This window comes from Sorex araneus, chromosome X (assembly GCF_027595985.1).
Source record: "Sorex araneus isolate mSorAra2 chromosome X, mSorAra2.pri, whole genome shotgun sequence".
Classification (NCBI taxonomy): Eukaryota; Metazoa; Chordata; class Mammalia; order Eulipotyphla; family Soricidae; genus Sorex; species Sorex araneus.
Window position 1 is genome coordinate 233,426,824 of NC_073313.1, and position 16,106 is coordinate 233,442,929.

Consider the following 16,106-nt stretch of genomic DNA (forward strand, 5'->3'; position numbering starts at 1 on the left):
CTTGTATATCCTGGATATTAACCCCTTATCTGCTGGGTATTGGGTAAATAAAATTTTTCATTCTATAGATTTCTCTCTGTATTTTGGTCACTGTTTCTTTTTGAGGTTCAGAAGCTTCTTAGTTTAATATAGTCCCAATTGTTTATTTTTGTTTCCTCTTGCTTTGTCAATGGTTTTTCATCCTTAAACATGCCTTCAGCTTCAATGTCATACAGAGTTCTGCTTACATTTTTCTCTCTGTACCTTATGGATTCAGGTCTAATATTGAGGTCTTCAATCCATTTTGATCTGACTTTTGTGCAAGCCAATCTTTTTAAAAGCTGTATCAGTTTCTTAGGTGACATTGTATCCTGGAAACTGTATGTATATATCTCTCTAAAAATTATCTATCATATCTTTATTAATATCTTTGCCCTCATCTTCTTCAAACTTTCTAGGAGAATCTGAACAGGACCCACTGTAGAAAGAATTATACCCTTATAGAATGTGGTGATTCAGCACCAAGGACAGGACCTCAAACTTCAGACTACACAGAGTAGTGAATTTTTTTTTTTTTATCATAGATGGTCTACAGATCTTAAATGAATTTAAAAATTAGCAGAAGATTTAACTAATGTGCATTTGGATAAATTTACCCAGAGCGTGCCAATTTAACTATTACTCTGGATATTTTAACTTTAACACATAACTATTTTTCTTCTGGTGCAGGTGATAGAAAAAAATGTCGATCCTGAAATAATGCTGTTACCATATCTGAGAAAGAAACGTATCCTTTGTTTTGAGTGTGTATTTTTGTATAACTATAATATATTCATCAGATGATATTTAAAATTTATTTTAAGTCATCTTCCCTACTTTTATGGCTTTCTTTTAATCTTTGAGAAATTTGTATATTATAGCTTTTAAGGCAATGCACAATTTGGGTTGTCAGGTTCTTTCTAATTTGTAATTTGTCACTAAATATATTGTATAAAGTTGTAAAACTAGAAACAGGAACTAAAGAAATTAATGTTAAAAGGATTTAATTTGGCATCCTTTAGAATTAACAGTCACAATACTGACATTCTATCCTTTATGTCCATTAGAAACAGGAATTATAGAAGATTTACTAAAAGAACAATGGATAAATTAAATCTAAAAATGTTACTTGAGAAAACTTTCTAAAATTTCTGAATAAAGATCATCTAAAAAGAATAGATTTTTAACTAGCTATGCATGACCTCCAGTCATTTCCAGATATCTGTTAACTGTGCAAAAGTATATATGACAATATGAGTTTGTACATTCTTTCCTCCAGGAAAGGGTGAAATTACCCAAAGAGTACACAATTTGTGAATTAGCTTTTGAGGGTCATTCATGATTTTTGGACAATAAAACAATCAAAACTGATTGTTATTGTCTGTGATACCAGTGTAGTATTTAATATTCGGTTATTGGTGGGTAACAGAAAATCCCAAAGAGCAGTAAATACTATTTTTTAAAAAGCAGAGCTTTATTTCTTTCTCATTATGATAGTTCAGGTTATCTGGGGAAAAATGAGAAAGTTTTCCTCCTAGAAGTTATATTTAACACTTATGATTAAATTGCCTGGCTCTGTTTATGTATCCTCTAGCTACAGAAGAGGCTGGCAATATGTGTGTGTGTGTGTGTGTATCCAACTACTTATATTATTCTGGACAACCATGTATTAATTTAAAAATTGGGGTTTCCTCCGTGAAAGAAGAAAAAATAGATATCAGGAAATACCTAACAGTCTGCCACCGAGGACCATAGAAATGACAAATGTAGATAATAAGGCATATAGATTCAAATAGTTATTATAATCTAACATTTCACTTCGTATGTTATCAGAGATACAGATAAGGATGCAAATAAATGTGTAATTCACTTCTACTTTCAAAAACTCAAGCCCATGTACTTACATACACCTTTATATTTTTAGCTTGGCTCTATTTTTGGCAACCTGGTTGTGTTGAAAGGGAGAAGAGAAGATACAGCATATACACAGAAATCAAGAACTTACAAAGTTCTAAATAAAAAAGCTAAAATACACATACATAATTTTATAAGTATACATATTGAACTTAATTACATATGGAAAAGTGTTTGCTGCTATTGTCTCCTAAGGTCAAATCTATAAGAAAGAGAATTATGAAAAGTGCATTATCTTTAACTATAATTTTTCCAGTCAGACTCACAGGAACTAAGTATGGTTGTGGAGGAGGAGGCTGTGGTGCTTGCACAGTGATGATATCCCGATACAACCCTGTCACCAAGAAGATAAGGTACCTTGCAGAAAAACCAAAATTAGTTCTGATCTTTTGTTCTATATTTGAACATGTACTGCATTGAACATATAATATGTGACAAAAAAGGTAATTAGCCACTGTAGATAAAAAGTTTTGAACTTTTATTCTTGTATTTGAACACATATTGAATTGAATATATATTTTGTGACAAAAAGGTATTAGCCACTGGATATACAATGGTGAAAAATGTAGACAGGAATATGGTGAATAGGTTAGAAAAAAAATGCACTTTCAGAAGGTAAGTGAACCTCACAGAGGTAAGGCTCTTGCTTTGTATGCAACTCAACCCAGTTCAAGAAGTCGACACAATCTATAGTCTACTGAGCACCACTATTAATGTCCCATCAATGAGGATAACGGAAGATCAAAAAATCTCCTACTGACACTTGAAGGCTTTCTGACTCCCTGTGCTGTCTGTAGAGGAAAGGAAGGGCTGAAACAACACTGAAGCCATTATCAGACTCTTGACTTACACCACTGTTTACTAACTTATGTCCTTGCTTCTATCTAGCCCTATATAGAGGGGCATTCTTTGTGCACCAGTTGAAGAGATCTGTTTCAAGTATAAATCAGCACAAATTTACTTTCCTACTTAAAAGTTACTAGTGGATTTCCATTACATTTAACACTTTTCATTGTGAATGGAATTTATCTTTTAGGTTTGCCAAATTTCTTAGATTGGTAGCTTAATGTCTTCAATTAGCTTTGAAAACTTTTAAAGCCATTATCCCATCAAATATTTATTTTGTTCCTTTCTTCCCCCACACCATTCTGCTGCCTCTCTGTTGTTTCTCTCTTTCTGAGAGTCCAGTTATGCATGTGTGAATAATGCATTTTATGTTATGCTATACAATTATGTTATGCATTTCAGATTATTCCACATATCTCAGATGCGGGTTAAGGCTCTGAGCACTGTTAAGACTTCACATTTCCATCTGTATTCCTCAGCCAAGCCACCTGCTCAGTGTATACTCTGGAATCATTTTTGCCTACAAACTATTTACTACTTTTGGTCATTGAAGCATTCTCTACTTTCCTTTATCACTGTATGTGATTTGGAAGATCCCTTATAGTCACGCTAATGTGCCAATCATTTCCCTTCATTCTGCTTTCTCTTAGTATTCCTGGTCTAAAGACCAATGTGCCTGGAGAGGTTATTATGACATTCCTTCCCTGCCTCTATTTATTTATTTATTTATTATTTTTTAAATTGGCTTTTTATTAAACAATTCTTTCTGCTTTCTTTGCTATCTTCTTTCATGCAAAAAGTTTAGAAAAGATCCAAAACATCAGGAAATAGAGGACATAAGAGGTAATATAGGGGCTGGAGTGATAGCACAGCAGGTAGGGCGTTTGCCTTGCATGTGGCCAACCCGGGTTCGATTCCCAGCATCCTATATGGTCCCCTGGGCACCGCCAGGAATAATTCCTGAGTGCAGAACCAGGAGTAACCTCTATTCATTGCCAGGTGTGACCCAAAAAGAAAAAAAAAGGGAAAAAAAGGTAATAGAAATCTGATATAACAGGAGAAACCCAGAAAGGATGTCACACTTATTGCCTGCCTCTATTTATATGTGGCATTACCTTCAGCACCCAGTGAGGTCTGAGAAGAGAAGGGAAGAAGTTGGGACAGTTCATCATAATATAATTCATGATGTCAGCCAACATGTAGCTATTAAAAGTTTTTGAGTATTAATCTGATTTCTCCTTCTAAAGCAGATTAATTTTCCACCTTCTATTATCATCCATGAGAAAAGTCCTATATTCTCTCTGTTATTAGAGGCTGCACTTATGTTGTTGTTTTTTTAAAAGTTTCTTTGGGGCTGGAGTGATAGCACAGCAGGTATGTCACTTGCCTTGCCGGCTGCCGACCCAGGTTCAATCCCCAGCACCCCATGTGATTCCCTGAGCATGCTAGGAGTGATTTCTGAGTGCAGAGCTGGAGTAACCCCTGAGCAATGCCAAGTGTGTCTCAAAAGCAAAACAAAAGTTTCCTTATGTATTTAATGAAGTTTGCTTCTTTTGGAGACACACCTGACAGTGCTCAAGGGCTGTTCCTGGCTCTGTGCTCATGATTGACCCTTGGCAGTGCTGAGAGGAATCACTGTGGTAATAGGTATCAAATCAGTGTTGGGTACATGAAAAGCAAGCATTTTATCTCCTATACATTTCTAGCCCTCAATTTTCCACCCTTCTTTAAAACCTTTTATATTCAACTCACAAATCCTGCTATTCATTGAAAAAAAAAGTTGAGTAATTCCACCAATCACTTTTAAGGATCTTTGAATAATTTGTGAATTCATTTACAAACTTCAGAAGAGAGTCTCTTGCCCGCATGCCTGGCTGACTTCCTCCGGGGCCCTTTGCGGGGATGGGTTCCAGCTTCCCTCCCCGCCTGGAGCAGAGCTCCAGGCAGCCGAAGACCATCAGAACCTAGCCACAGCCATGCTCAAGTCCCCTCTCCATATGTTCGGTCAAGCCTCACGCATGAAGGTACCGGCAGAGGAACCCAGGTGTGTGTAATCCTGTCAACGGCCAACATCCAGAGACTTAAAAGTGAGCTCCCAGAAGCTTGCAGCCACTTTGTGGCCGGGCGATATCTTATAACCTACTTCTCCCTCTGCAAGAAACTACCAAGCTACTGAGAGTTTCGTGCCCACATTGGACAGCCTTGCAAGCTTTCCGTGGTGTATTCATATGCTAAAGCCACTAACAAGCTGGATTTCATTCCCCTGACTCTGAAAGAGCCTCCAATGCGGCATTGGCATCATGGGAAGGCTGAGTGGAGAGAGGCTTTTAAAATCTCAGGGATAGGACGAATGGAGAGGTTACTGAGCCCGCTCGAGAAATCGACGATCAATGGGATTTCATGATTCGTGTGATTTGTGATTTACAAACTTCACTGTCACTGTCACTGTCATCCTGTTGCTCATCGATTTGTTCGAGCGGGCACATGTAACGTCTCTCATTGTGAGACTTATTGTTACTGTTTTTGGCATTTTGTATAGGCCACGGGTAGCTTGCCAGGCTCTGCCGTGCGGGCACGATACCCTTGGTAGCTTGCCGGGCTCTCCGAGAGGGGCGGAGGAATCCAACCTGGTTCGGCTGCATGAAAGGCAAATGCCCTACCGCTGTGCTATCGCTCCAGCCCATTTACAAACTTAAACACTTTAAAACATTTTATTCTTTAAAAACTATCATTATTTAGCTAATATTGGCCTGTTTGAGATTTTAGAGTGAAGCTGAATCTTACAACTTTCTATGTCTAAACTAAAAACTTAGTTTTAGAATCAATATTTAACCCCCTGACCTTTACTATGAAGCTTTAATGTTACCTATATTACTCCTGTCTGTCTCTCAATTTCTACTCTTATTATATCCCCTGTATTTACTGTGCTCCAGTATCACTGGCCTTTTTGTTATCTACAAGTACCCCAAGCCTACTCCTGCTTCAAGGCTTATGCATTTCACTGTGTCTGTTTCTTTGTCTCTTCCTATAAATGTTTGTATCTGCCTCCAAAGAATCTATCAGATTCCAGTCAAAATGCTACATTGGCAACTTTTCCCTGACCACCTCCTAATTGGCAATGCACCACCTCACCTTGGAAGCTTCTTATCCCCATGACTCATATTAACTTATTCATAGTACTTCTCACATTGCAATTTGTGTATAAATTAGGCACTGCCTATGTTGAGATATAATATCTCTTTCACTCTCCTAGATTATACACCTACAAAGGTATTTTATTCACCAATGAATTCCAGCACCTGGAACTCTAATGGGTATACAATAGATACTCAGCAAATGTCATAAGTTATGTTTAAATGAATAATATTCTTCCCATCTTTCTCTTTGCATTTACAATGGTAGCATGCTGCCTATAATGTTAAAAAACAAATATATTTTGTTTATATTCTCACTAAATACGTATTATTATTTTCATTAATAATAAATAACAAATTTTCTGGGTTTGGGGGCCATTCCCATTGGTGCTGGGGGGCTATTCCAAGAAATATGCTCAGAGTCACTCTCAGGACTTTTTTAAGGGGACCATGTGGTTCTGGGAATTGTAGCAGGGTCAGCTGCTATTTCTTCAGCCCATAAATATAGTTTTAATGGTTAGATATGTTCTATTGTTTATGTTCTATAATGGTTGTATATATTCTGTTTAATGTTTGTATATGTTCTATACCAAAACTAATATCTGAGTGCTCACATAGATTACATTTTTTATTATTATAAGCAATATGCTAGGGAGCATTCATATTGATTTATGTTAATTGTATGACTATAATAAATATGTAGGAATGAAATTGCATGGTAATAGAGTGTATGCATCTTATAGGTCTTTATGCCTTTAATGAAATGTCTCACAAAAGAGTTCTATCTTATAGAAAGCAAATTGATTCTTCCCAAATCTTTGCTAGTAATGGGTATTAAGATTAAAATTTTTTTTATAAAATGGTGTTTTTCACTGTATAATTTGGATCTCTCAATTATTTTTAAAGTTGAACATTTGCTTTATATATTTATTGGCTACTTGCAGTTCTGTTTCGTCAACCTCTTTAAATTTAATTTTTTTAAATTAAAGCAGCATGCTTTACAAACTTATTTATAGCTGAGTTTTAGATGTGCAGTATTCCAGCATCAATCCCACATTTTAATATAACACTTTAAGAGTCATTCTGAGTTAGACATTTTCAAGTAGCTCATTTGTAAGATTGAGGAGTTATATATCTATACCCTGTTTATTCTTCTGAAATATAATACCATATTGACTCTATTGCTTAATCAATACCTGCCCCAGTATCTTCCTAGAAGATGGAATATACTATAGATTGTTGGTCCTACGTGATTAGAAAGGAGACTGTCACCCCCTCACTCAAGAGAACAAAGTTAAGAAAATTGCTGTGGAGTTAGGATTAGGTCATCTAGTTTGAATCTTGTTTTTGACCCTAGCTGTGACCTCAGCAAAATCACTATAAGATTCTGTTTTTGTAAAATGAACATGATCCAAGGAGGAAATGTATAAGCGAAACCTGGGTATATAAGTGAAGCCTGCCATATTAAAGGGGTCAGTGAATGCTAAGACCCCCTTCACCTTAGATGCAATGTAATTTGTACTTTTCTTTCACTCTCTGAAGACATTATCCAGTCAATGCCTGCTTGACCCCAATCTGTTCTCTGTATGGGGCTGCTGTCACCACAGTTGAAGGCATAGGAAGCACCAAGACCAGGATTCATCCTGTGCAGGTGAGCTTCTTTCTCAGAGGATTCCTATGCTCACAGTGACCTGATGAATCACTGAGATTGAAAAAAGACAGAAATCTGGGCTCTGTCGCCCGTTACCCTCAATAGATGATGTTTAGTTAGGGGCAGAAAAGAAACCTGGGATGAATGGGAACTTGAGATTGACATTTGGGGAAGAGGTTTTTAAATTATACTTTATTTCATTTTAGTTTATTTGTTTGCCCAAACCAGTGGCAATTGGGGCTTACTCCTAATTCAGAGACTACTCAGTGCTCAGGGATCATTCCCACTGGTGCTGGAGGTCCACATGCACTGGCGTGGATCAAACCTGGTTTAACTTAATGCAAAACACATGCCTTACTCACTGTACCATCACTTTTCCCCGATAACTATTTTTTTAATGAATTTCTAAATACGGTTTAGAATTTTCTAATAGTGGATGGGGTGGGGGTGGTGGGAAGGATACTGGGAACCTTGGTGGTAGAGAATGGGCACTGGTGAAGGGATGGGTACATAAACACAAAAGTTTGTAAGTCTGTAACTGTATCTCACGGTGATTCAATAAAAATATTTAAAAAATAAAAATTAAAAATAAATAAATAGAATTCTTTAACATGTTCATTGCACCTCTTCAAAATAAACCATGTGAATTGAGGGATAAAATTTTATTATAGTTGATGTTTTATGCAGTAAAAAGTAATATGATTTTAAAGCTGAATGAAAATCTTTGCTACAAAAGATTTGTTAAATTGAGAACTTAATTCGAGGATTTTTCAAAAGACAGATAATAGGAGTTATCAGTGATTTTTGAGGCTTTTCTCCTAATCTAGCACTTTGCTTAAATTTTGCTTCAAATGATTTCTGACTCCTTAAATAATTTGCCTAATGCCTAATAAAAATGCCATTTCTATTTAATTCTGTCTAAATTAATGAGGGTCACTTTTAAGGAGAAAGTATGAAATGGATCAGAAGAGTTGCATGGAAAATGGTCAGACTTGAAATTCCCCAAAACTAAGAAATCTTGGGGTCTGTTTTCTATGAAACCTTTTTTATCTAAAGGGAGTGAATTCTGCCTTGTAAGTTTTGACTTTTTGCAAGCATAAAATACTTTTTAGTGACTTCTGAGCTCCTGTGTTTACAGTACAGCCAGAAGATAGCTTCCAAATTGGGACTGCACCTTTGAAGTTAGACCTAAAGAAGAAAGCTGTGGAGGGAAAAAGGATTAGATGAGAAATCAAGGCAACATTGGATACCCTTTTGATTATTTTCTGGGCTGATGATGGTACTTTGGAGACAAATTCCCTTGTTCTAAAGTATTAGGGCAATCATGGCCGGTTCAAAGGCATTTAGGAAATGATTGAAGTTGTTTTTAATTTTTCTCAACTTGAATGTAATGTGTTCGGTTTGTCTGAAGGACTTCCAGAGAATAACATTCATCACAGCAATCCCTATTCTGGATTACAAATAGAAAAACTCCAGGGAATTTTTAAAAGTTCACTCCTCACTTCTCATAGATTCTGTCAATAGATCTGGGGTATTGCTTGAGTCCGGGAAAATTTAAAGCTCCCCTGTTGATTCTAAAGGCTGAGACTTTTGCTAAAGTTCAAAAGCTGATAAGGAGTAGTAAGCACAGCTGCCTAGCCCAGGCAGGGAGGCAGCTGGAATGAGAAGGATTTACCAGGACCTTTTCTCCTATTGAATGTGCATGAAACTCATGTAGATTCTCATTAAGTAGACCTGTGCTGGGAACTAAGTTTCCACAGTTATGATATTTCTGTGATTTCAGGAGAGAATAGCCAAGTGTCATGGCACACAGTGTGGATTCTGCACTCCTGGGATGGTGATGTCCATCTATAGCCTCCTAAGGAACCACCCAGAACCCACTCTGGATCAGTTAACGGATGCCCTTGGTGGTAGGTTATATGTGTGTGTGCCTTTAATTTTTTGAAGGTACTGCTACTGCTGCTGATTGGAGTTGCCATGATGGTAATGAATGCTATATGTATATCATTTAATTTATTTTCTAATAACTTTATAAATTATGTATTAATATTGAAATAATTTTTATTGTGGGCAAGAGTTAGTACAGTGGGTAGGAACACTTGCCTTGTATGTGTCCAAGCCAGGTTCAATCAGCAGCATCCCATAAGGATCCTAAGCAATGCTGGAGTACTTTTTGACTGCAGAGCCAGGAATAGTGCCTGAGCATCATTGTGTGTGGTCCAACCTCCCCAACCCTTAAAATATGTCACTTTATTGATAGAGGAACTGAGACTTAGGATAATTTATTCAAAATTATGTGACCAAGAAGTGGAGAAGTTGGTTTGGTCAAATCCAGATTCAAACATAATCCACACACTGCATATTGTAGATATATTTCTTAAATCTGTTTTAATCTATAAGGATCTCCTACCTTTTATTGTTTGCTTATTTCTTATAATGATGATAAAACTAATTTATTTGTACTTGGAAAGAGTACATGCTTTTGTCTACCACCACTCTCCCATATTGGTGAATCTGTTAGAACTATGGCAAATATTAGATTGTAGAATACAATGTGGAATCAAAGACAGTGAGATCATAATTATACTTATTTCAGAGAACTGTCTTTATTCAGAGCTTTTTAATCAAGCTCGGGAGCTCAGTATATGTGGGCAGAGTAGGTTTCAATGGATAAGATCCTAAACAAGTAACAAAAAAAATTACTTCCCAATATCTATTACTGGTAGAACTTTCCACAACTCTATTATCTTTGCAAATAAGTGACTAAAACTCAAATGTACAAGTTACTCTGCAAATTCATCTTATGGAAGACCATAGAAAATGGAAGTAGGAAGGACATAGAAAGTACATGAATTGTCTTTTGTCTGATTTCCTTCAGATTTTATTATGCATTTGATTCTATTATGATGCAAACAAATAAGGAGGTTTCTCAAATGTAGGGTACATTTTATTGAGGAGTTGTCAAAGAATGAAGATTTCTGAGCTGAGAACCCAAAGAAATTGCTTCAGTAACTTTGTGTTTCAAGGTCAATTCTTGATTTGTGTATGGAGGGAGAATGGCAACTGTGGATCACTGCATGTGAAACACTGGCCAGATGCTTCTGGAGTACAAAACCACCTTTGCTGCTGTGTGGATGCATTGGATCTTTTTTTCAGCTGAAGTTTAGCTCTTGCATAAGGCTATGTATGTATCAAGAGATTAGGGCTTAAAATTATTGTTTACTTCACATGTGGGGACTTCTAAGAATGAAAATACTACTTGTATTAAATTAAAAACTTTAAAATATATTGTTGCAAGATTATAAAAGACATAAAGATATGCAGAGTTCTTTGTTCACGGCTTAGAAAAATTAGCATTGTTAGAATGACTATCAGCTGTAGCAATAAACAGATTCAATGCAATTCCTATGGATTTTTATTTTACAAAAATAGAGGGAAAAAATTGTGTATCTTTCTTGGAACTATAAAAGGCCTTAAACAGCATTAAAAAAGCACTCTTGAGAATGCTCCAGACCCGAAACCGGGCCAGCAACACCGGGGATCCAGATGGAGGAGGTACAGCCACCACACCTTTTCCAGATGGAGCCCTGGCGACACTGAGCAGCAACTAACACGGCTCTGGGATGTGGGACTGGGACACATCCGAACCGCGTGGCCACATTAGCGGCCGTGCGACCTTTTCTAAAAAACTGAAAACATACAATCTTTTAATGGAAAACTAATTATCAAATGCTTCTTTAGTAGGGCTGTCTTTCTTGGGGGAAACTCCAACAATAGTGAGTTTTGTGTTGAAATATGGAACGTAATCAAGGTAAAGAGAAAATGAAGTGAAATTCATCAGTTATACAGTTGGGGGTGGGGGGCGGGGGCGGGGGTATACTGGGGATTTTGGTGGTGGAATATGGGCACTGGTGAAGGGATGGTATTTGAATATTGTATAACTGAGACATAAACCTGAGAACTTTGTAACTTTCCACATGGTGATAAAATAAAATTTTTTAAAAAAAGCACTCTTGAAATATAACAAAATTAAACTAGACTGTAAATTCATAGTGATTAAAACAGAATGGTATTGAAATAGACACACAGATCAATGAAACAGATTTGAGAGCTCAGAAACCAATCCCCACAGACATGGCCAACAGATTGACAAAGTATTTAAGAGTTCAGAATGCCCCACCTCTGAAGTAATCACTATTCTAAATCTATAATTGCTGATTATTTTTTTTTCTATTCTTCAGTGTTTGCAGGTAAAATCATAGAGTATACTTTTGTTTCTTATTTCTTTCACTCAGGAAAATGTGAATTGTTCTTTATAATTGGCAAAAATTGTTCCACTGTGTAAATGTTCTACGCTATATTGATACTCCTGTTGACAAATTTTCAGTGTTGGGAAATAAAAATGTATTGAGTATTTTGTTTCTCTTGCATTTCTATTTAAGAGTAAAAGTTTATTTCATCAGAGCAGGAAGATAGTATAGGGATTAAGGTAGGTGCCTTTCTTGTAACCAGACTTAGTGCAGTCAGAAGAGAATCCTGGGCCTGCTATAGGCACTGCTTGGTATCTTTCTTACAAAAACAGTTTACTGTGTCATAGGTGGCTATGTATACAGTAGATACTATTTGATTTTTGTAAGTATTTTACTATATTTTTCTAAATTATAAATATTAGCTATGTAACAATTATTTAAGAATTTGTTTACCAAATACAGGTTGTTGTTATATATGTTAATGTTTTATGTTATTGCTATGTGAATTGTATTCTACTAAAAATAATACTTTGTTCTTTGACCACCTACCAAAGAGACTATAAAAATTATTTGCAATGAGTATGAATATCTGAGCTTTAAGACTCTACTTGAAGATTCTAAACTCAAAGTCCTAAATTTCTGATCGAAAAAAAATTTATTTTCATGAGTTGCACTGAAATATCCAACAGGGCTTCTTGAACAGGAATCCTTATTCTATCATGCGTTTGGTATCCTTTGCCTTCGTCTGGGCTGCTTGAGTAATCAAAGTGGGTTTTTCTTTTTCAGGAAACCTATGTCGGTGCACTGGATACAGGCCCATAATCGAGGCTTGCAAGACTTTCTGTAAAGTAAGTAGAAAAAGATACATGACTAAGTATGTAAGAAAGAAGACAGTAGAGTTGGAAAATTGTTATTACTAATAAGAGGAAATTATTATTAGCAAGGGGGACTTTTTTTGCTGATATGTAGGTTTTATTCTCAGCTTTGTTTCTTTTTTAAAATTTTATTTTCCCCTTACACTATATAAACACTGTGGTTTACAAGGTTGCTCATGATGATTTGTTATTGACAATCAATGTATCAACACCAGTTCCACCAACATTGCATCTTCTCACCACCATTATCTCCAGTTTTCCCAATCAACCAGGGGAAACTTCTTATCTGAAAGTCTGTGACTACTGCTTGTGTTTGGTCTTGGGCAGGACACTCTCAATCACTGAGCTTGTCATGAACACCTAAACACTTAGATATTGGCATGAGATCATTGTCCCAAGGGCTCTTACCCAGCCTGTTTGTCTGGTTCAGGTACCCTTCCCTGTTGCTCCTGCAGCCCCTCTGCCCTGCCCCATGACAGCTTTTGTGACAAGAAGGCTTCCCACTTCCTTCTCATTCTCATCACTGCACAGAGAGATGCTTGATACCAGAGGCTGTGCATCTTCATGGCTGGGCATAGGCACCCAGTGGAGTAGCCACATAATAAATTTGCTGATGAACAAGTCAACAAACCACCCTGAAATGAGGAATCAGTAAAATTGCCCTTTGGAAGCGAAACTACAAACTCAGTGCATTATAGAAGCAGCATGATAATGCACTGTAGCACTGTTGTCTCGTTGTTCATCGATTTCCTCGAGTGGACACCAGTAACCTTTCCATTGTGAGACTTGTTGTTACTGTTTTTCACATATTGAATATGCCATGGGGAACTTGCCAGGCTCTGCCATGCGGGCGGGATACTTTCAGTAGATTGCCTGGCTCTCTAAGAGGGACAGAGAAATCGAACCTGGGTTGTCCTCATGCAAGGCAAATGCCCTACCCGCTATGCTATCATTCCAGTTCAGCATGATAATATTGCTTGTTAATAGTTATTATTAAAGATTGTAAATATGCATCATTGTTAATTTCTACTGCTATGACAACCTTTGTTTAAAATATATTTAAAATGACTTTTTAAAAAACTTTTAAATATTTTGCTTTTTGGGTCACATCTGGCAATGCACAGGGATTACTCCTGGCTTTGCACTCAGGAATTACTCTTGGTGGTGCTCTGGGGACCATATGGGATGCTGGGAACTGAACCCGGGTAGGCTGCATGTAAGGCAAATGCCCTACCCACTGTACTATCACTCCAGCCCCTATTTAAAATGTTTTGACATATTTAAAATTATATAATAATCACTGCTATTCAAAACTTCTCATGAGCTCAGAATTTTTATTAGATGTTAGTTTGGATATGTTAAGTGTACATGAGTCTTATAGCATTTGATAATGCTATTTCTGCATTATGTGACACCTGTTTGTTTGTTTTTTAATGCTTTGAGAGAGGGGTTGCTTCTGAGGTCTGCTTTTTGCATCCCAGGTTTGCATTTTGTTTCCAGCTGCAGTAGTTGGTCTCAGAAGACAGACCTCCTGAGAGCAAACCAATTGCTTCTCCATGTGGGTGAGGGTCAGGTCTCAGACTTGAATCAAGACTTGGACCTTAGAGCATTGACAGCAACACAATGGTGAAACTGAAGTTTTTGACCATCTCCGCCTTCCAAAGAACACAGATCTGACAACCACCTATGGATGAGGGTGCCTTTTTGGAAGTCGAGGAGTGTAGTGGAGATGTTTTTTGCATGCTTTTGAAGCAAAAGAAAACCCATATTTTTGGTTGCATTGAATAGAATGAGAAAACAGTTTAATTTTTCCCTGTGTCACTCAAGGTGATAAGCTTAGTGTAGAAGCTATGAAACTTCCAGGTTCATAGGTTTTCCTATGGGAGAAAGTGAGAAGATCTGAGTGGACACCTGGTTCATAAATGTATGGGAAGATGCCAGAAGCTCACTTCTTTTTCACCCCAGCAACAACACTGAGGGGTGGGACTGTGGGCCCAGGAGGAGAATCACTGGAAGAACAGTAACTAGGACTCTCAGAGAGTGACAAGGGACATGGATATCACTAATTGCTTCATGAACTCTCTTAGACACACATTCATGAGCCACTGGAGACACTGTATGCAGATTTTGTCCTGTCTCACCCACTTGATCAAAAAATATCCCCAGTGTTCTAAGTACCCCACCCACATCCTGCTTTGTGTTTGGAACACTGTGCTCGGGCCAAGGGACAGTGAGTTCTAGACTTTGTAGATAACTAGCTGCATGGAAGGCCTGATTCTACGGGATTGGCAGAAAGCACAATGATTTGAACATTTCTCTAATGCCCTGGGGAGAGCAGAACAAATTCAGCTTTGTTTCTCAGAATAGAAGGAAGGCATATAATTCTAGGAAATTCCCCTCAAAAGGGAATATGAGTGTAGAAGGAATTTTCATCAAAATAGTCAAGGAGAACCTCAGAACTTCAGAACCTGACAGAACTTCAAGGAACATGAAAAATTAAGAAAACACCAATACCAAAGAAATATTGCTCTTTTCCAGAAATTGACAAATATATGGAGCTTAGAAACTTTTCTCAAATAATTCAAAACATTTATTTTAAGAAAGCTCAGTGAGTTACAATAAAACAGACAACTTCAAAAATCTGGAGCCAAAGAATAGAGCCAGTAAAGGAACAAGACAAGATTAGAATGCTAACTTCAATCCTACTGAAAAAATTGGACAATAAAAAGAAATTAAAGGTATTCAAATTGGATAGGAAAAGAATTACTACTGGCGATGCTCAGGGGACCATATGGGATGCTGGGAATCAAATCCTGGTTGGCCACATGCAAGGCAAATGCCCTTCCCACTGTGCTATCGCTCCAGCCCCGAAGCAATTACATTTTTATATACTAGCAATGGACTATTGTTTAGAGAAATTTAGAAAAGAATTCTATTTACAAAAGTATCAAACAATCAAAACTCTAAAAGTGAATTTCATCAGAGATATAACACAAATGCATTGAAAATTACATGATTTTGATCAAAGAAATTAAGGAATACACAAATAACTGGGAAAATATAAAATTCTTATGAATGAGAAGAAATAGCATGAAAATTACACACAAATATTAATTGTGTAAGGTAAGAGTTGAGTTAATAATTGACATTATTGTGATTATCATTTAGCAAATTATGTATATGTAAGTCATCATGTTGTATTTTTAAATGTATATGATTTTATTTGTCAGTTATGACTCAAAGTTGAAAAAAATATTCTGTAGAATCAGCAACATATTTTTTGTTATTATTTTTTTAACCACTAGACTTCTGGCTGCTGTCAAAGTAAAGAAAATGGGGTCTGCTGTTTGGATAAAGGAATAAATGGAATATCAGAATTTGAGGAAGGAAATGAGGTTAGTGGAATGTAAATGTTGGG

At 36.7% G+C, this 16,106-nt stretch overlaps 1 protein-coding gene across 1 annotated transcript in view; it reads left to right on the top strand.

Moving 5' to 3' along the window:
- The window catches only part of AOX1 (aldehyde oxidase 1), an 83,524-nt gene that overhangs the window by 9,421 nt on the left and 57,997 nt on the right, over positions 1-16,106 (top strand). Inside the window, exons 2-7 of the mRNA XM_055120892.1 lie at positions 709-766; positions 2,189-2,285; positions 7,455-7,563; positions 9,347-9,473; positions 12,600-12,661; positions 15,994-16,083. Coding sequence (XP_054976867.1) covers positions 709-766; positions 2,189-2,285; positions 7,455-7,563; positions 9,347-9,473; positions 12,600-12,661; positions 15,994-16,083 — 543 coding nt within the window. The remainder of the gene's footprint in view (positions 1-708; positions 767-2,188; positions 2,286-7,454; positions 7,564-9,346; positions 9,474-12,599; positions 12,662-15,993; positions 16,084-16,106) is intronic.